Source organism: Tupaia chinensis, unplaced genomic scaffold (genome assembly GCF_000334495.1).
Source record: "Tupaia chinensis unplaced genomic scaffold, TupChi_1.0 Scaffold000126_2, whole genome shotgun sequence".
NCBI lineage: Eukaryota > Metazoa > Chordata > Mammalia > Scandentia > Tupaiidae > Tupaia > Tupaia belangeri.
In genome coordinates, this window is record NW_006159594.1 from 2,294,104 (window position 1) to 2,314,481 (window position 20,378).

General features: G+C 49.3%; 2 protein-coding genes across 6 annotated transcripts in view; one reads left to right on the top strand and one right to left on the bottom strand.

The window, feature by feature from the left end:
- The window catches only part of PCK2 (phosphoenolpyruvate carboxykinase 2, mitochondrial), an 11,376-nt gene extending 424 nt beyond the window's left edge, over positions 1-10,952 (top strand). Inside the window, exons 2-10 of the mRNA XM_006144535.3 lie at positions 2,293-2,538; positions 2,953-3,137; positions 3,224-3,427; positions 3,790-3,977; positions 4,262-4,424; positions 4,678-4,896; positions 9,528-9,665; positions 9,953-10,048; positions 10,316-10,952. Coding sequence (XP_006144597.1) covers positions 2,293-2,538; positions 2,953-3,137; positions 3,224-3,427; positions 3,790-3,977; positions 4,262-4,424; positions 4,678-4,896; positions 9,528-9,665; positions 9,953-10,048; positions 10,316-10,770 — 1,894 coding nt within the window. The 3' untranslated portion in view covers positions 10,771-10,952. The remainder of the gene's footprint in view (positions 1-2,292; positions 2,539-2,952; positions 3,138-3,223; positions 3,428-3,789; positions 3,978-4,261; positions 4,425-4,677; positions 4,897-9,527; positions 9,666-9,952; positions 10,049-10,315) is intronic.
- Positions 1-20,378, bottom strand: part of NRL (neural retina leucine zipper) — a 39,109-nt gene that overhangs the window by 18,567 nt on the left and 164 nt on the right. For 3 of the 5 annotated variants that reach the window (XR_003548754.1, XM_014586300.2, XM_014586302.2), the window contains exon 1: positions 290-1,153. The gene's annotated coding sequence lies outside the window, so the exon portion shown is untranslated. Of the gene's footprint in view, positions 1-289; positions 1,154-20,378 lie in introns of those variants that run through there. The other 2 variants (XM_014586298.2, XM_014586299.2) reach the window with 2 other exon arrangements.

Sequence of the window (20,378 nt, forward strand, 5' to 3'; positions counted from 1 at the left end):
GCTGAACTGTGTCTCCGTTTATCCCCCTTTCCTTCCCAGATGTAACTCGATCAAACCCCACAGGGACCCCCGCCCGCGCCCCAGAATGCTCCGAGGACCAGTGGGACCTGGGGACGAGGGTGCATAGGCTCAGTCTAAAGGGAGAATGAGCTGAGAGCTCCCTAAAGAGGCTCCGGCCTCCCCCAGACTGGAGGCTGGCGGGAAGCCTGGCGCGGCCCGCGGGACCTGGGGCCAGGGGGAGGGAGGGAGGTAAGGTGGGAGGAGGGGCCGAGTTGCCTTCATTTCTTACTTGACTGGCTTCTTTCTCTGGCCAGGCCTGGAGCCCCTGGGCTTGTTCTGCTTGCATGCAGCTCCTATGCACAGCCTCCTCTCTTCTGTCGCCAGAGTCTGAAGTGACCCCATATGTCTCCCACAACCAGTTCCACTTGCTCAGCCCTGTGGGTGGTCTTGGGAGGAAAGGAGAAGTTTCCATTTAGGGGACTGCAGAAGATGTGGGGGCTTCACAAGAGAGAGCCAGAGCCAGGCTACAGATGAAAAGGCTCTCCTCCACTTTGTGCCCTTTAAACGAATGCTCAGAGAAAACATCTGAAGCAGGAACAGACCCCATACCCCAGTATCCCAGCTCCCTTGCCTCAGGGGCACCCTGGGATCCATCCTGCTCTGGTCAGTGGAAACCACCCCAGCGTCTGCCCTGACCAAGCCAGAGCGCCCACATCTGTGATCTAAGCTTTCTCCCTTCCCAGACTGACACCCTCTGAGTCTGAGCTTCCTGCAGCCTAGTGTTCCACCCCGCCAACACCCACAGCTCGCTCAGCATGTGGCCTCTAGGACAGGCAGCTGGGGCGGCCCAGAGTCCTGCAGTCCTGGGTGTGTGGGGCAGTTTCTGGTGCGAGGCCTTGGCACAAGAGGAGGGTAACTTCCCTCTCTTGGCCTTTGCTCTCTCTGGGTCACTCCAGCCTGGGTCCAGGCCAATCAGAGCAGACCCTGCATGAAAGGACAGAGAGCAAGGACCCTACTCTCCTGGGAATCAAGGCAGGATCTCCAGCCAGTGAGACTCATTTCCCAATTCAACCTCTATACAGTCAAAAGTTCAAACATTGGGACCAGCAGATGGCATAATGGTTACATCACTGGACACCCACATGGTCAACTGTGGTTCGAATCCCAGACCTGGAGGCTTGAAACTCACACCAGGTGTGCATTCATGCCCCAAATCCTGGGAGAATGGAGGAAAAGGGATTGTGGCATGGCTGTCTCCCTGGGGAGGAGGGGGGTGATTTCTCACTTTCTGTCTCTAGGGCAAGTGCACATGCCCAATAGCAAATATCTCTCTTTTAAAAAAATTTTTTCGGGACCAGCAGTTGGTGTAATGGCTTTGTCACTGGATTCCCATGTAGTCGACCACAGTTCAAGTCCAGGACCCAGTGACTTAAACTCATGCTGGGCACATGTGCGTGCATGCCTAAAATCTCGAGAGGAGAATGGAGGAGAAGGGATTGTGGCTTGGCCATCCCCCCTGGAGGGTGATTTCTCACTTTCTGTCTCTGTCTCTCTCTGTCTTTCTGGCAAGTGCACATGCCCTATAGCAAAAACCTCTCCAAAAAAAAAAAATTTTTTTTTTCAATATGCAATCCTTGTTGGCCCATGTGGGCTGCAGCAGCTTTGGTGCCTGGGATCCCAACATCTAGTCACCTACTCTCTGTTCAAATACCCTGATCTAGAAAGTTGCCCCTGAAAGAGGGCCGTACCACCTCACAGAATCCTTGGTGTGAGGCTTTCATAGTCTTACAACATACATACAAGAAGAAGCAAACGAAAGCATTTTAACTTATAAACTGGAAAATGAATGGATGAGGCTTCAAGCACCAGACACAGGAAGTTGACACTGAAGTTGTCACCGTTTCGACACTTGGGTCAAAGGGTACCTGCTCATTTCTAAACATTGACCACGTAGTCAATCATGGGCTGGGACTACGCATGCAGTGACATCAACATCCCTTCACATCCCCCCCCCACACAGCCAGGCATGTGTCTTTACCCTTGCTGGACCATTCTTCCCCCTCACTGACCAGGACACACCCTCACTAAGCATCATAAAGGCCACAAGATACATGTGGCCTGAACCTATCCTACAAGCCAGGTCCAAACTGCTCTTCATGGTGCCTGTACCTAGACATACTTTAGCACATTCCCAAAAGGCCTACGGTTTCCATGATTCCCCTATTGCCACCACCATTGTCCACCTTCCATGACAGCAGCTGGCTTACTGCTTCCCGGTTTCTTCTCTTACAGGCTTAGCTGGCACAGGTGGAGCCCCTGGGGCTGGTCCTCATGCCGAAGCATCCAGACCCTTCGAGTGCTCAGTGGCGATCTGGGCCAGCTGCCTGCTGGGGTTCGAGACTTTGTGGAGCGCAGTGCCCGTCTGTGCCAACCAGAGGGCATCCACATCTGTGATGGGACCGAGGCTGAGAATGCTGCCACACTGACCCTGCTGGAGCAGCAGGGCCTTATCCGAAAGCTCCCCAAGTACGATAACTGGTAAGCGCTGAGCCCAGCAGCCCTTGAGATGGGGCAGCTGCTTGCATGGAGGCAACTCTGGGATCATCAAGACAAAATCACATTTAACCAGACCATCCCAGTGGAACGAACAAGAATGGGAGCTCTGGGGAAGCAGACTCAGGAACTAGACTGGTCTGTATTTTTATATTCAGTGAAGAGTTGATACACCAGTTTAGGGAGCTTTTGGCAGGCATAGAGGCCCCCAGAGGACTGGGGCCTTGGGGAACCACCCCTTGGATGGGACGAAGGCTGGAGGGAGGGACTGAGATGAGATAGGATGGGAAAAAATAAGGCCAACAGAAGACCTAGGGTCAAAGTTGGACTCGAGAAGGTGAGCGTGGGGATAAGCAACACCTGTTGGCCCCCATCTTCCTGATGATCCCTCTCCCCCAGCTGGCTGGCCCGCACAGACCCCAAGGATGTGGCACGAGTAGAGAGCAAGACGGTGATTGTAACTCCTTCTCAGCGGGACACGGTGCCCCTCCCGGCTGGTGGGGCCCGTGGGCAGCTTGGCAACTGGATGTCCCCAGCTGAGTTCCAGCGAGCCGTGGACGAGCGGTTTCCAGGCTGCATGCAGGGTAACCAGGGCAGGGACAGAGAGACAGGGGCACCGACAGCCGAACAGGTTTGGAACCCTTCACCAAGGTGATGCTCTCCCCCACAGGGCGTACCATGTATGTACTTCCATTCAGCATGGGTCCTGTGGGCTCCCCGCTGTCCCGTATTGGGGTGCAGCTCACCGACTCAGCCTATGTGGTGGCAAGCATGCGCATTATGACCCGGCTGGGGACACCAGTGCTTCAAGCCCTGGGAGATGGCGACTTTGTCAAGTGTCTGCACTCTGTGGGCCAGCCCCTGACTGGACAAGGTGAGCACCTGCCCTGCTTAGGGGAGAACACAGAGGGAACCCCAAATCCTACCTAGCTACAGACCCTAAGAACCTGTCTTCTCTGAAAACCTCATCTCTCAGGTCCAGATCAGCGGTCTGGGCTGGGGGTGAGGCTGTGTTACAGAACAGTTTGCACAAGACTGAAAAATCTCAGTCATGCATGTCCAAGCATGGGACCTCCAAGCATGGGAGTTGCTGGGCATGATGAGGTGGGGGCCTCAGCCACCCCTTGGCACTGCCACTGCCTCTGAGTATCTCCTCCCAATCCCTGATCCCTCTAGCCCCTGACACCCCAGTTTCTGATGCCGCTGCCAGTAGCCCCATGACCCCATTGTCCCCAGGGGAGCCGGTGAGCCAGTGGCCATGCAACCCAGAGAAAACCCTGATTGGCCACGTGCCCGACCAGCGGGAGATCGTCTCCTTCGGCAGCGGCTATGGTGGCAACTCCCTGCTGGGCAAGAAGTGCTTTGCCCTGCGCATCGCCTCTCGGCTGGCCCGAGATGAGGGCTGGCTGGCGGAGCACATGCTGGTGAGGGCCTGGTAATGCTTGGGGCAGCTGTGGGGGCAGGGCAGGGGCGGGGCCTAGCCAGTCTGCCTCAGCCTCTCCTGCCTCCTGTCGATGCCAGGCTGGTGGGCAAGGACTCTACCTGAATGCCCGAAGACTTGGCTCCAGGCTGCTGAATGTCGGGGCTTCCCCCTCGCTGCTCCCTAGACCTGGTTTAGTGAATAAACAGTGATCCCTGTGAACTCCTAGCTTCCTTCCCCTTGCAGACCATGTCTTCGGTGACTTTGTTTCCTCTCCGCCATGCACAGATCCTGGGTATCACCAACCCTGCAGGGAAGAAGCGCTACGTGGCAGCCGCCTTCCCCAGTGCCTGTGGCAAGACGAACTTGGCCATGATGCGGCCCACACTGCCCGGCTGGAAAGTGGAGTGTGTGGGAGATGACATCGCCTGGATGAGGTTTGACAGCGAAGGTGAGCAGCCCTTGGACCGTGCTCTTGCCAGAGCCAAGAAGTCTCTTCTCCACCGTTCAGGGTGAGCTCTCAGTGAGAGCCTTATTTCCTGAACAGTAGGCTCCATCCCTACCTGCAGCAGCCCAACCACCCCAGAGATGAAAGCCTCTCCCTGTCAGATCTAGGCTCCAGCTCAGGGCACACAGGGATAAAACAGGACCTTTGTCAGCCAGACATCTCAACTTTCCCTGGTTTTTGCTTTCACTTCTGACAGGCCGACTCCGGGCCATCAACCCTGAGAATGGCTTCTTTGGGGTGGCCCCAGGCACCTCTGCTACCACCAATCCCAATGCCATGGCCACAGTCCAGAGCAACACTCTTTTCACCAACGTGGCAGAGACCAGCGATGGTGGTGTGTACTGGGAGGGCATTGACCAGCCTCTTCCACCTGGTGTCACCGTGACCTCCTGGCTGGGCAAACCCTGGAAACCTGGTATGTGGGGTGGGGAAGTTGTGGCACAGCTCCCAGGGCTCAGCCCACCCGTAATGCTGGAAAAGCCTGCTCTGACAGCCCTAGCCCTCTGTGGGACCTTGGAGAGGCACAGAAATTATGTTTGTTTGCAGTTTCCAATCCCATGCAGTTCATGTCCCAGCTTTGACAGTCACTGGTTTTGTGATTTGGCTAAGCTGCTTAGCCTCCCTAAGTTTGTTTCTATCAGCTGAATGAGGGTAGTTATTATACTGTCTCATAAGAGCATTGGAGGATTAAGTCAAATAAAATATAAAGGGTCGGCAGGTGGCGTGATGGTTAGGGGTGCTAGACTCCTACATGGCTGACCATGGTTCAAGCCCAGACCTAGTGGCTTGCTTTCTCCTTTTCTCATCTTTCTCTCTCTCACTCTGTCCTTCTCTGGTCAAATAGAAAGGAAGGAAGGAAGGAAGGAAGGAAGGAAGGAAGGAAGGAAGGAAGAGGGAGGGAGGGAGGAAGAGAGAGTGTTAAATAAAATAATTATTTAAAAAGTTAAATAAAATGTATAAAAAAGGTTTAGGACACTGCCAAGTACATAATAAATTGTCAACAACAAATATAAGCTGGATTGGGGGAAAAAAAGGGAAAAGATTTTTAAAAATATTTTGCCAGGGAGCCAGCAGATGGCATGGTGTTTAAGGTGCTGGACACCCACAAGGCCAACTGCAGTCTGAGTCCCAGACCTGGTGGCTCGCTTTCTCACTTTCCCTCTCTCTCTCTCTTTCTCGTGAGCTCATGTTCCCTATAACAAATTAAGATAATAATAATAGTAATAATAATAATAAATAATAAAGAAAAATTTTGCCAGAGGACTCGTATACTTGCTGGAAAGAGACTTAGAGGGAAAGTGCCCTCCAATGGGGGATAGTCACACCACAATCCCTTCTCATCCATCTCCCCTCTTAGGATTTTGGGCACACACACACACTTCTGGTGTGTTTCTCAAGCCAGAACATGAACTGTGCAGTTGGCCACATGGGATCCAGCTGCCTTAACCACCATGACATGGGTTGTTGGCCTAGAAAGGATCATTTTTTAAATTGTTATGGTGGTGAGGGGGGGACCAGCAGACGGCATAATGGCTACATCCCTGGACTCCCATGTAGTCAACCACGGTTCGAGTCTCTGACCCGGTGGCTTAAACTCACACCAGGTGCATGTGCATGCGTGCCCAAGATCCTCAGAGGAGAATGGAGGAGAAAGGACTGTGATGTGGCCATCTCCCCTAGAGGGTGATTTCTCACTTTCTGTCCGTCTTTCTGGCAAGTGCACATGCCCTATAGCATAAACCTCTCTCTCAAAAAAAAAAAAATTGTTACAAGGGGTCTAGCAGGTGGCGAGGTGGTTAAGGCGCTGGACTCCCACCTGGTTAACTCTGGTTCAAGTCCCAGATCTGGTGGCTTGAAACTTATGCTGGTTGTTTGTGCATATCCAAATTCCCAAGAGAATAGAGGAGAGGAGATTGTGGTGTGGCCATCCCCCCGGGGGTGATTTATCACCTTCCCTTTCTCTGTCTCTGTCAGTCTATCTTTCCAGAGAGCACATACGCCTTATGGCAAAAACCTTAAAAAAAAAAGAAATTGTTACAGAAGGGAACCAGCCCATGGCCTGATGATTAAGCTGACCAGATCCCACATGGTCAACTGCAGGGTTCGAGCCCTGGACTAGTGACTTGAGAGACACTCTGGGTGTGTGTGCATATGTACAAGCAAAATCACAAAAGGAGAGAGAGATGGAGAAGGGATTGCAGAGTGATAATTCCTCATGGGGGGTACTTTGGTTCTTCCCCCCCCCACCCCACTCTGGCAAGTGCACATGCCCTCTGGCAAATTGAAAAAAAAATGTTGGGACCAGCAGATGGCATAGCACTCGTGTTGCTGGACTCCCACACGGCCAACCACGGTTTGAGTCCCAGACCCAGTGGCTTCAGACTTACTCTGGGTGTATGTGCGTGCATGCCCAAGATCCCAGGAGGAGAAAGGAGAAAGGACTGCGGTGTAGCCACTCCCCATCCCCCCGGGGGTGATTTCTCACTTCCCCTCTTACTGTGTCTCTCTCTCTCTCCCCAGATACACACCCTCAGGCAAAACCCTCTCAAAAAAAATTGTTACAGAAGGAACTGGACTCAAGCACAATCCATAAAATTTGACCCAGCAGGAAGGAAGGAAACCTGCCTCCCCCTCTAGTCCAACTCTCCTCCTGCCACTTGGCTCCCACTGGCCCCCGTATGATAACTATTGACTAAAGATCACTATTGTTGTCCTCACCCTTTCCTTAGCCTTGCAGCATTTATATCCAATCCTTCTATAAACTAAATCAGAGCTGCGCTTTAGACTCTTCCCAGAAAAGCTCATTTCTCAACACTGTCATTACCCTGGGTGCCTCAGGGCCCCACTCCTCCCCCAACCTGCACTCTGGACCTTCAGCTTTCCACAGCCTCCTGCCATCAGAGCCCAGACACGGAGGGGTGGGAACAAAGGACAGCATGACAGGGGAGGGTGGCCTTGTGGTTGCTGTAGCCTATATTCAACTTTAACAGCCTCCCCGCCTAATCACCCTTCATCTTCTCTAACACCATCATTAAGCCCCCCTCCGTCTTCCCACCCAACTGAGAAATCCAAGAAACTTTAAACCTTCCCCACAGGCTAGTTCCCCAACCCTTCCATCATCTCAGAATGTAGGGGTATAACGAGGGCATCTCGTGCCCAGCTTTAATCCCCACAATACCCTGTGTTAGGGTCCTACATTGGGGGCTGATGAAGAGTGGTTGTCTGAGAGAGAAAGCAAGAGCTGGGGTTAAGAGAGGGTGGGGATGTTGACTCTGTGGCTCCCTTACCCCCAAATCTGACCATCAACCTCCATCAGGGCGGGCACTGTGCCCATTCAGGACCCCATAGTGGGCTTCACGCATGTGCTACTGAGTAGTCCCAGTCCCTCCTGGAACACCTAAAGTTGCCAGGTTGACCTGGGCTCCTCAAGCCCTACCACTCCATCAGGTTCTAAGCAGGCCCAGGGGAATCACCATAATTCTGTCAGCTTTGAAATCAATTCCAGGGACCAGCAGGTAGTATGGTGGCTGAGGCGCTGAACACTCCCACATGGCCAACCGTGGTTCAAGTCCTGGACCTGGTGGCTTGCTTTTTTCACTTTCCCTCTTTCTCTTTCTTTCTCTCTCTCTCTCTCTCTCTCTCTCTCTCTCCGTGTGTGTGTATGTGTGTGTGTGTGTGTGTGTCTCTGGTCAAATTAAAATAAAATGAATACATAAATAAAGTTAAATAAATAATTACTTAATAAATAAGTAAATAAATTCCTTTTTGCTTTAGATAGCTCAGGAGATTGTCTTCCCCCACTTACTAAAGGAAGGGCAATTGTCTGAAAAACTAACCTGACATTCTCAGTTTTTTGCATTATATTTGGGTGTTGATATAAATAATAATCTCCTAAATAAATAGTTTCTGGGAGATGGGCTGACCTTATAGCCTAGTGGTTAAGAGAGTTGTAGCGGGGACCAGCAGTTGGCATAATGGCTATGTCACTGGACTCCCATGTAGTCGACCACAGTTCAAGTCCCGGACCTGGTGGCTTAAACTCATGCCAGGCATGTGTGCATGCACGCATGAGAGGAGAATGGAGGAAAAGGGATTGTGGTGTGGCCATCCCCCTGAGGGGTGATTTCTCGCTTTCTGTCTCTCTGGCTCTCTCTTTCTGGCAAGTATACACGCCCTATAGCAAAAACCTCTCAAAAAAAAAAAAAAAAAAAAAGAGGAAGGGGGGACCAGCAGGTTGGGGAAATGCTGCAGTTAGTGTAATGGCTATGTCGCTGGACTCCCACGTAGTCGACCACGGTTCGAGTCCTGGACCCGGTGGCTTAAACTCACACCAGGCGCGTGTGTGTGCGTGCCCAAGATCCCGAGAGGAGAATGGAGGAGAAGGGATTGAGGCATGGCCATCCCCCCTGGAGGGTGATTTCCTGCTTTCTGTCTCTCTGTCTCTCTCTTGTCTGTCTGGCGAGCGCACGTGCCCTATAGCAAAAAAAAAAAATAAAGAGAGAGAGAGAGAGTTGTAGCCCAGACAGCTGAGCACCCAGTTCAAATCCTGGCCCACACCTTGAAAATCATGCTAGGTGCAGGTGCATATGTGCTCAAAATCCCAACAGGATGGACAAACAGGAAAGAAGGAATTGTACAACCATGCCCCATTAGGAGGTACTTTACCCTCTCTCTTTCTGCCTCGCTGGTGGGCACATGTTCCCTCTGGCAATTAAAAACAATAGTTTCTGGAGGGAAATAATTATAATCTTATGCCATTCTCTTGAACCCTGGTCAGTGCCAAGTGCCTGTAGTTTAGCATAAACATTAGCTTCCTACTGAACCCTAATTCCTCTTCCACTCCTTTCTCATACTGCTCAGCTGGCGACACCATTATGAATAACCTGATCTTTTGGGGGAGGTGTCCTGGCTTCCTTCTCCCTGCTCTTTTATCACTCAAGGTTGTAGACAGCTGGTAAGGCAAAAAAGAAATTGGACAAGTGTATGTGCACCTGTGCATGTCTGGGGTGGACGTGATCTTGGAAGTGACTGTATTTCCTCTGCCAGGTGACAAGGAGCCCTGTGCACATCCCAACTCTCGCTTTTGTGCCCCGGCTCGCCAGTGCCCTATCATGGACCCAGCCTGGGAGGCTCCAGAGGGTGTCCCAATTGAGGCTATCATCTTCGGAGGCCGCAGACCCAAAGGTAGACAACATATGGGCCCCATGCATTCCTGGTAAAAGGTCTAATTATCCATCAGGGTCCACCTCCCTTGTAGTTACAGTTCAGGGAGCCTCAGCCTGGATCCCAGGCTATAGCTGTCAGTCTCCAGAGTTCTCCCCTGGTGAAAGCAAAATTAGAGGGAGGCCTGGGAGCTGAGAATGGGATAGCTAAGGGCCTAGGAGAAAGAGACAAGGAGTCAAGATCACCAGAAGAGATGCAGTATGGATCAAAGAAAAGGGCTGCCTTGACCCTATTCATTGGTGTTCTAGGGGTACCCCTGGTGTATGAGGCCTTCAACTGGCGTCACGGGGTGTTTGTGGGCAGCGCCATGCGCTCCGAGTCCACTGCTGCAGCTGAACACAAAGGTGCGCGCTCTCACCGTTGTTTCCTCTCCTGTGTATGCATATCACCTCCTCTCACCCTTCCTGAGCCAGACCTTCCTCCTGCCCACCCTTGGAGTCTTCAGTAGCCCTACCCCCTCTTCTCGCTTTTCTTCCACCCCTTCTCTTCACCTTCCCTGAGCATACTGCAGAACCATGATCCATTTACAAGTACCACTAGCTTGGATACGGGTGCCCTTCTCTTCCCCCGTGTGGAGGGAGATTCCTTACCCATCCTGCTCTCCTCCACAGGGAAGGTCATCATGCATGACCCATTTGCCATGCGGCCCTTTTTTGGCTACAACTTTGGGCGCTACTTGGAACACTGGCTGAGCATGGAGGAACGCAAGGGGGCCCGGCTGCCCCGCATTTTCCATGTCAACTGGTTCCGGCGAGACGAGGCAGGCCGCTTCCTGTGGCCAGGCTTTGGGGAGAATGCTCGGGTGCTAGACTGGATCTGCCGGCGGTTAGAAGGGGAGGACAGTGCCCGAGAGACACCCATCGGGCTAGTGCCAAAGGAAGGAGCCTTGGATCTCAGTGGTCTTGGAGCCATTGACACCACTCAGCTATTCTCGCTCCCCAAGGACTTCTGGGAACAGGAGGTTCGTGACATTCGCAGCTACCTGACAGAGCAGGTCAACCAGGATCTGCCCAAGGAGGTGCTGGCTGAGCTGGAAGCCCTGGAGGGACGTGTGCACAGAATGTGACCCAAGGCCCCAGACAAGCAAGAGTGCATAGCACCCCACCTGAGAATAGAGGAGACACCAGGCTTGCAGCTAACAGGAGCCATCTGATATCAGCTAACGTTTTCTGGGTGCCATGAGACCAGGCCACAGACCTTCCCCCACACACTGTCCAATAATAAGAGATGCTTGTTTATTTTACACAACATTTGTGCTGTCTTCATTTCCCACCTCTCTCCACAGGCTTCCCCTCAACTCTGATCTTGAAATCTTCTTCTAGCCCCTCCAACCAGCTGGGACCCCCGCACAGCCTGCTGCGGCCTGGGGAAAGCATGGATCTATTCTCTAGGCAGCTTTACCGCTGGGTCACATAAGGAGTAAGTGCTGGGAGGAGATGCTACCCACTCTGTTCCTGGGGTCTTAAAACGGTGGAGGCCTCAAGCTGCTCAGAACAATAGCCTCCAGGCCTAAAATTCCAGACCTCTTACTCAGACAGGCAGAAAAGGTTCCATTTATATTTTTATATATTTTTGAAGTTGACCAGAAAGAGACAGAGAAAAGGAAGGTGAGAAAGCAAGCTGCCAGGTCTGGGGCCTGAACCACGGTCAGCCATGTGGGAGTCCAGCTGCCTTAACCACCACACCACCTGCTGGCCCCAGCATACTCAGTATTAAGACAGCTAAAACTTCTACGGCACCTTCTGTGCAGTGAGCACTATTTGCCAGGTATGCAACAAAACAATTCTTTATGCTTTTTCCTTTCTAAAGAGTTATTTCATTTTTATTTATTTATTTACTTATTTTAATATGACCAGTGAGGGACAGAGTGAAAGCAAAAGAGAGAGAGAGAAAGTGAGAAAGCAAGCCACCAGATCTGGGACTCAAACCACAGTAGAGAGAGATCAGCGCCCTTAACTATCACGCCACCTGCTGGCCCCACAAAACAACTTTGTAATTAGAGGTACCATTTTGTTAATTAGAGGAACCATTTTGTTAATTGGAGGTACCATTTTGTTAATTAGAGGTACCATTTTACAAAAGAAGAAACAAAGGCACAGAGGGGTCAAGTGATTTGTCCAAGGCCACACAGAGAACAGTAAGAGACAAGGGTAGGGAACCAGCGGTTAGTGTAATGGCTAAGTTGCTGGACTTCCATGTAGTTGACTGTGGTTCGCGTCCCGGACCCGGTGGCTTGAAACACGCCGGGCACGTGTGCATGTGTGCCCAAGATCCCGAGAGGAGAATGGAGGAGAAGGGATTGCGGCGTGACCATCCCCTCTGGGGAGTGATTTCTCGCTTTCTGTCTCTATGTCTCTCTCTGTCTGTCTGGCGAGTGCACACGCCCTATAGCGAAAACCTCTCCCAAAGAAAAGAGACAAGGGTAAATAATAACTGCTTAAACATGTCTCTCATAGCAGCATAGACTTCCAGAACTAGATGGACCTTAGAAGTCACACATACTGGGGCCAGCAGGTGGTGTGTTAGTTAAGGACACTGGACTTCCACATGGCTGACCACGGTTTGAGTCACTTTCTTTCTTTTCCTCTGACCCTCTCTGATCAAATTAAAAATAAATGAATGAATGAAGTCACATATTCCATGCTTTCCAAACTTCAAACTGCATATGCAGGCCAGCCCTGAGGCCTAGTGAACAAAGGAGCCAGATTGCATATGGCAGTCTGTGTGGTTTGAATTCCAGACCCAGCAGCGTGAAAAATACTTCAGGCCCACGTGTGTGCATGCCCACAATCCTGAAAGGTATGAGAAATGGAGGGAAAGGGACTGTGGTGTGACCATCCTCGATGGGGGTGCTTGCTCGCTTGCTCTCTCTCTCTCTCTCTCTCTGGTGAGCATATGTACCTTCAGACAATTTTTTAAATAATTATTTTATCTAATTTTATTTATTTATTTGAGAGGTTTTTGCTATAGGGCACATGTGCTCGCAAGAAAGAGAAAAGTGAGAAATCACACCCCCGGGGGGATGGCCATACCGCAATCCCTTCTCCATTCTTTTCTCGGGATCTTGGGCACGCATACACACACACCTGGTGTGAGTTTAAGCCACCCGGTCTGGGACTCGAACCATAGTCAACTGCATGGGAGTCCAGTGACATAGCCATTACGCCAACTGTTGGTCCCTTATTTATTTATTTTTAATTTGACCAGAGAGGGACAGAGTAATAGAGACAGAGAAAGTGAGAAAGCAAGGTTCACCAGGTCTGGGACTCAAACCGCGGTCAGCCATATGGGAGTCCAGTACCCTTAATCACCATGCTACCTGCTGGCACCATCCTCAGGCAAGTTTTTTTTTTAAAGAAAAAAAAAAGTGGATATGCATCACCTGGGAATCTTTGTAACATGCAGATGAATCTCAGCATGTCTGGGGTAATCCAGACAGTCAATCTTCCAAGCTCCTAGGTAACGCTCATCCTGGTGGTATGGGGACCACAGTTTTTGAGTAGTGAGGCCTCCACCTAAATTCCTCTGCAATCAGCTTTGAAGAAAAACTAGAAAGAGAGCAATGAGTCAGGCACATCAATAAACTGCACTTGGGGGGCCAGCTAGTGGCGTGGTGCCGTGGCATGGTGCCATGGCTGGATCCCACATGGCTGACTATACGGTTTGAGTCCCAGTACCAGCAGCTTGATAAACATGCTGGATGGGGGTATTGTAGTGGCTAAGGTGCTGGACTCCCATATGGCTGACCATGGTTCAGGGCCCAGATCTGGCAGCTTGAAATTCATGCTGGGTGTGTGTGCGTGAGTGCCCAAAATCCTGAAAGTATACAGGAGAAGGGACTGCAGCGTGGTCACCCCTTGGGGTGAGGAGTAATATCTCACTTTCTGTCTATCTGTCTAGTGTGCCCTACAGCAAAAATCTCTCAGAAAAAAAGAAAAAAGAAAGAAAGAAACATGCTGGTACAAGTGTGTCCGTGCATGGCCAAAATCCTGAGAGGAGAACACCACCCTACCCCAGGGAGTTACTATCTAACTTTCTTTCTTTCTCTCTTTTCTGTCTCTCTATCCAGCAAATGTACATGCCCTAAAGCAAATTTTTAAAAAAAATAATGATACAATAACTTGCAATTTGGATCAGGCTAAATGAATTTTTTTTGGAGAGGTTTTTGCTATAGGGCGCGTGCTCTCGCCAGACAGACAGACAGACAGAGACATAGAGACAGAAAGCGAGAAATCACCCCCCAGGGGGAATGGTCACGCCGCAATCCCTTCTCCTCCATTCTCCTCTCGGGATCTTGGGCACGCACGCACACGGGCCCGGCGTTGAGTTTTAAGCCACCGGGTCCGGGACGCGAACCGCGGTCGACTACGTGGGAGTCCAGTGACATAGCCATTACACTAACTGCTGGTTCCCGGGCTAAATGAATTTATAAACAAATGGATACATCAGGAGTCTGTACCCAGAAAACAAGAACTAACTTTGGGCCCCTGGCCCCGTGGCTTCATGGTTAAAGGAGCCAGATCCCACATAGCCAATTGCATAGTTCAAATCCCAGGCCCAGTAGCTTGAAAAACAAGGAAATCCCAAAAGGATGGAGAAGGGATTATGATATGGCCATCCCCGACTAGGGGGTGGGGTACTGGCTGGTGAGCACATACAACCTTTGGCAAAATAAATAAATCAATCTCTAGATGTCCCTCATAAAGGAAATAAGTAAGATTTGGAAATAAATCCCTTCAGGAAAGGGGCAGAGAACTGGGGTTCCAGGCACCTTTCTGGTATCTAAATGCACAGTGACAGAAAGGTGATAGTGTTAAAGATTATTTTGGGGAGGGCCCGACAGGTGGTGTGGCTAGAGGTGCTGGATTCCCTCTTGGCCAACCATGGTTTAAGTCCCAAACCTGGTAGCTTGCTTTCTCACTTTCTCTCACATGCACTCTCTTACTCTGTCCCTCTCTGGTTAAATAAAATAAAATAAATAAATAAATAAAACTAAATAAAATAACTTAAAAAAAAAAGAAAAAAATTATTTTGGGGGGCCAGCAGATAGTGTGGTGGTTAAGGCACATTTCAAGTCCTGGAACTGGCAACTTGCTTTCTCACATTCTCTCCCACTCCTGGTGAGCACACTATATTATGTTCAATAATAATAATAATCAATAAAATCAAGCAATTCTTTAAAAAATTATTTTTTGTTAATTAGAATAAAATTGTGCTACATGTCCCTTAACTCCAGATAAATGAAAAAATACAGTTAACACATGCAATTAACTTTTTTTTTTCCTTAGTTTTTACTATAGAGTACATGTACTCCATGAAAAGAGAAAGAGAAAGCACCCTTCATGAGGATGGCCATGCCATAATCCTTTCTCCATTCGTCTCTCAGGATTTTGGTACATACACCAGGTGTGTTTTTCAAGCCTCTGGGTCCAGGACTTGAACTGTGCAGCCGGTTGTGTGGGATCCAGCTGCTTCAACTATCAGGCCATTGGGTGATGCTGTAATTAATCTTTTCACTTTAAAATAAAACACAGATAACCATATGAAACAATAGTATAGTCTAATAAACTATTAGGTTGCCTGAAGAATCATAGTGCATTTCTGCATAGAAAAATACGTCATGACTTATCTAATGACTCAATATTATAAAGTGAACATCCTTGAAACCACCAGCCAGAGAAAGAAACAGCACATTGCCAGACCCAGACCTGGCGACTTGCTTTCTCACTTTCCCTCTCTCCCCCTCTCTCTCTCTCTCTCTCTCTCACCCTATTCCTCTCTGAACAAATTAAAAATAAATAAAGTTAAATAAAATCTAATTTTAAGGAATCACTTTGTGGATTTTGTGTGTGTGTGTGTGTAATTTTATCATCAAAATAGGGATCCCAACACTCTAATATTATAGCTTTGCCCCTTTTTAAAATTTTCATATCTTTTAGGTCTTTATATCTACATATTCCCCTCTCCATTCTTTCCTTTTTTCAACTTAGCCAGTGAAGAGTCCAGACCTATATGATCAATGCTTAAATTCATTAATTCACTAAGGATTATAAAATAGCTACACTCTGGTTCTGTCATAATAACTGGAATACTTTTGGGTCAGCCTATGGCGTGGTAGTTAAGGCAGCAGGAACCCACATAGCCAACCACATGGTTAGTCTTTGAGCCGGCAGCCTGAAAAACATACCAGTGCATGTGAGTGCATGTTCAAAATCCTGAGAGGAGGGAAAATGGAGGAGAAGGGATTGGGGTGTGACTATCCTCCATGTAGGGTGCTTTCTTTTCTTTTTTTTTTTCTTTTTTTAAAATTATTTATTTTATTTATTTATTTCACCAGAAAGAAAAGGAAAGTGAGAAAGCAAGGTGCCAGGTCGAGGACTCAAACCTCTGTCAGCCATGTAGGAGTCCAGTACTCCAACCACCACACCACCTGCTGGTACCATGAGAGGTACTTTCTTACTTTCCATCTCTGTCTCTCTTGAACAAGTGGTGTGGTGGTTAAGATGCTGGACTCCCACATGACCAAGCATGGCTTGAGTCCTGGACCCACTAGCTTGAAAATCATGCTGGGTGCCTGTGCACGTGTGCCTAAAATCCCGGGAGGAGAATAGAGACTGCAGTGTTGTTACCGCCCCTGTGGATTGGTTTTTCATTTTCCCTCCCTGTCTCTCCCCAGTGAGCACCTGTACCCTATGAGAAAAAACTAAAAATAATCATCATCATCAAATACTTTTATAAAGGACATTTCCCTTTACCTTCTATTTCATTGCCCTGTGATGTAGTTTATATAGGAACGGCAAGAAAATTGCTTGGTTCATTTCCTCTATCTATTATCTTCAAAATAATTATTTGGTTTCTTATCATCCTTCAAAAAGGAAACTGGAGCCAGCCAGATGGTGTGGCGGGTAAGGCAGCTGGATCCCACATGGCCCACTGTGCAGTTAAGAGTTCCAGACCATCAGCTTGAACAAGGCACCAGGCACCCATGTGTGTGTGTGTGCCCACAATCCCGCACCAGGCACCCATGTGTGTGTGTGCGCCCACAATCCCAAGAATGGAAGGGAAGGGAAGGGACTGCAGCATGGCCATCCCCCCTGAGGGGTGATTTCTCACTTTCTCTCTCTCTCTCCAGCACTGCATGTACTCTATGGCAAAGTTTTAAAAAAGAAAAAGGAAACTGATTAGTTTTATACACATACACACACACACACACACACCATTCATAGATCTGAATATGTTAATCTTTATTAACGTTCAGATTGTCCCACCTTTGACCACAGGTCCTTAGTCCCTGAGTCCTTTTGCAATTAACCTGATGAGTTCTGTGAGGTCACCTGGCTGGGAGTTGGGGTCAGGGAGAGGCCAATCAAGGTTAGACAGAGAATGAAAACTTGGCTTTTCTTCATTTCTCTTCAGCCCAGCCTGCCCTCTAGTGGAGATGCTTAAGAGCAGGAAACAGGCCGAGGCAGGGGAGACAGGAAATCAGTTAGCTAACATTTACTTAGCAGTTACTAGAAATGGTCCTAATGACTAACTTCAGCTGTAGCTAGGTAGAGTAGGAGCTACTCAAATGAAAAGCACTTTACAAACTGCATCCAACCTACACACCAAGTTTCAAAACTAAGAAAGGGCCAATGGGACCAGCAGTTAGCGTAATGGCTATGTCGCTGAACTCCCATGTAGTTGACTGCGGTTTGTAGTCCCAGCGGCTTAAACTCAAACCGGGCGCGTGTGCGTGTGTGCCCAAGATACTGAGAAGAGAATGGAGGAGAAGGGATTGCAGTGGCCATCCCCCCCGGGAGGTGATTTCTCGCTTTCTGTCTCTCTGTCTCTCTCTGTCTTTCTGGCGAGCGCACATGCACTATAGCAAAAAAAAAAAAAAAAAGGAAAGGACCAAAAGAATGTATCAAAATGACTCAACTATAATTATTTTTAAAGAAATTACATTTTATTTATTTCAATAGAACACATAGTTCTATTGAATACTCATAAACATTTGAAAAATACTATATAGGTCACAAGTGGCAAAATCAAGTGCATAAGGTTAAAAAAATCTTTTACATACAAAAATTAATCAGTGATTCCAGTGATGAACCCTATTAAGCTTTAGCATTTTACTTGAAGACTCACTTCGGTCATAAAACTTCAGATTTTATTTTTAAAGTTACTAACCACCACACCACCAGCTGACCCTACCATGAATTTTAAATATTTTATTCAATCTTGTAGAAGTTCCATATTACAAAGACTTAATTAACAAGATTTATTCAGGTTTAAGCAAGTTTTTTAATATTTATTTATTTATTCTATTTGTTATTATCACTTCTTTAATTTGACCAGAGAGAGGCAGCGATAGAAAGGGGAAGAGAGACAGATAGCAAGTCACCAGGTCCAAGATTCAAACCACAGTTGGCCAGGTGGGAGTCCAGTGCCTTTAACCACCATGCCACCTGCTGTCCCCAGGTTTAAGCAAGATTTTTAAATGCTAAAGTCCAAAGAAGAGAGTGAAGAAAGGATTGCAACATGGCCACCGCCACCACACACACACACACACACACACACACACACACACCAGTCGGGGATTGATTTCTCACTTCCCTTCAGTCCACGGCAAGATCCCTACGCTCCCTATGACAAAAACCTTAAAAAAAGAGAGAGGGGCCAGCAGATGGCATAGCAGTTACAGGGCCGAATCCCACATGGCCAAAGGCATTTGGAGTTTCCACCTGGTGTCCTGAAACTCATGTTGGGCACAGGTGCATGACAGCCTAACTCCTAGAAGAACAGAGGCAAGGGATTGCAGCTTGGTCAGTCCCCCTGGGTGGTGATTTCTCACTTCCCCTCTCACTGTCTCTGTGTCCCTCACCCCCAGTGCACATGCCCTAAGGTAATAACCTCTAAAAAAGAGAGAAGAGGAAAGAGATCATCAAAAAATGGATTATTGTGAGCCAGCCAGATGGGGTGTGGTTAAGGCAGGTGGATCTCACACAGCCCACACTGCACAGGTTAGCAGTACCGACCCCTGAGCTTGAAAAACACGTGGACACAAGTGGGTACATGCCCAGGATCCCAAGAGGAGAATGAAGAAGGGATTAAAGCATGACCATGGGGGGTGAGGGTTGTGCTTTCTCTCTGTCTCTCTCCCCAAGCACACACGACCCATACCAGTAAAAACAAAAATAAACTATAGGGCTTGAATTTTAAAGAGTAAAGAGAAGATCATTACCAAAAAAAAAAATTCAGATTTTCCAGGCTGAAGAACCAAAAAACCACGGAATCCTAGTCTTAGTAAGTGTTAAGGCACAGACAACCTGTAAGGATGTAAGCAGAACTGACTAGTAATTAGTGGAGCCCGGCGCAGGATGAAAATTTGGGTCGTTTGTTCAAAAATTATTAAGAATTTCGGGGCCAGGAGATGGCGTAATGGCTACCTACGTCGCTGGACCTAAAGTCACACCCAGCGCGTGTGCGTGCATGTCCAAGAGACTGTGGTGTTGCCATTGCCCTGGGTGTGTGTGTGGGTGTGGGTGTGTGTGCGAGAGAGAGAGAGAGAGCGATCTCGCTCTCTCTCTCTTTCTGGCGAGTGCACACGCCCTATAGCAAAAAAAAAAAAAATTAAGAATTTCAAGATGAAGACAGTAGAACATTAAACCGTGCAGGGGACCCTTGTAAGCGCAGAACTGTCAACAGGTCGCAAGCCCCTGAAGCTGCTCTAGCGGTCCAGAGAACACCCTAAGGACTAGCCACACCCTCGCCCTCCCCGGAGAGTGAGCCACAGGACGGCCCAGAGGAACTTAGGGCCTCGCTCCCCTCCCAGCCTCCGGGAGGCTCTGCGCGGAGGGTGGGTCGCAGCATGTCGGAGAGCGAGCTGGGGAGGAGGAAGCTAGGTAGGGATCCGGATCCGGCCGGGGCCTTTCGGCTGCACACAGCGAGGTCGCCTAACCCACTCTCTCCTCCCATCCTAGCCGAGGATCCCGAGTCGTGGCAAGTCCTGGCCTTGGACTCAGCCCTGTTGTTCACAAACCCATAGGAGGGAGTAGGAGGCGGCGCCAGTGCACACCCTGGACTCGCGGACCAGGGTATAGGCAAAGTGGGGAAAGTTTAGGGAAGGTCGGCAAATCCCGGTGAATGAAGGGAGCGTCTAAGGCGACCGACGGAACCGGAAAAGCTCTAGGAGGCCAGAGTCGGTATTAGGGAGCGTCTGTAAAGACCGCGAAGGGAAGCCAGGGGTCGTGTAAAAATTGCCAGAACGAATAAGGGAGGTCTACAAAAGCAAGGTTTACAGGAACTAAACCCGGAAGAAGGGTGTGGAGGCCCGGCTCCCCACCTGTAACGCGAGCACACGCCCCAAGGGCGCCGGGCACCCTCGACCGGAGCTGAAACAGTGGAAAGAGAACGGCTGGAGCAGGGCGGGGAAGCGGGGCAGAGTAGGAGGCCCTTGGGCATTAGCTGGAAAGTTTGGATCCGGAGGAACCTTGGAGACAGACAGTAACTTATATCCCTGGCTAATATACCTCTAGGTAGCGAACCAGCAACCGTTTTTTTTTTTTGTAAGCCCCGCCTCTCAGCCATTAGTTCCGCGATCTCATCCAGGAAGCAGCCAGTTCCCACCAACTCCTCCCCCATCGACAGCAAACGCCCCTCCTCTGTCGCGCACTCTCTCCTCCCCTCAGA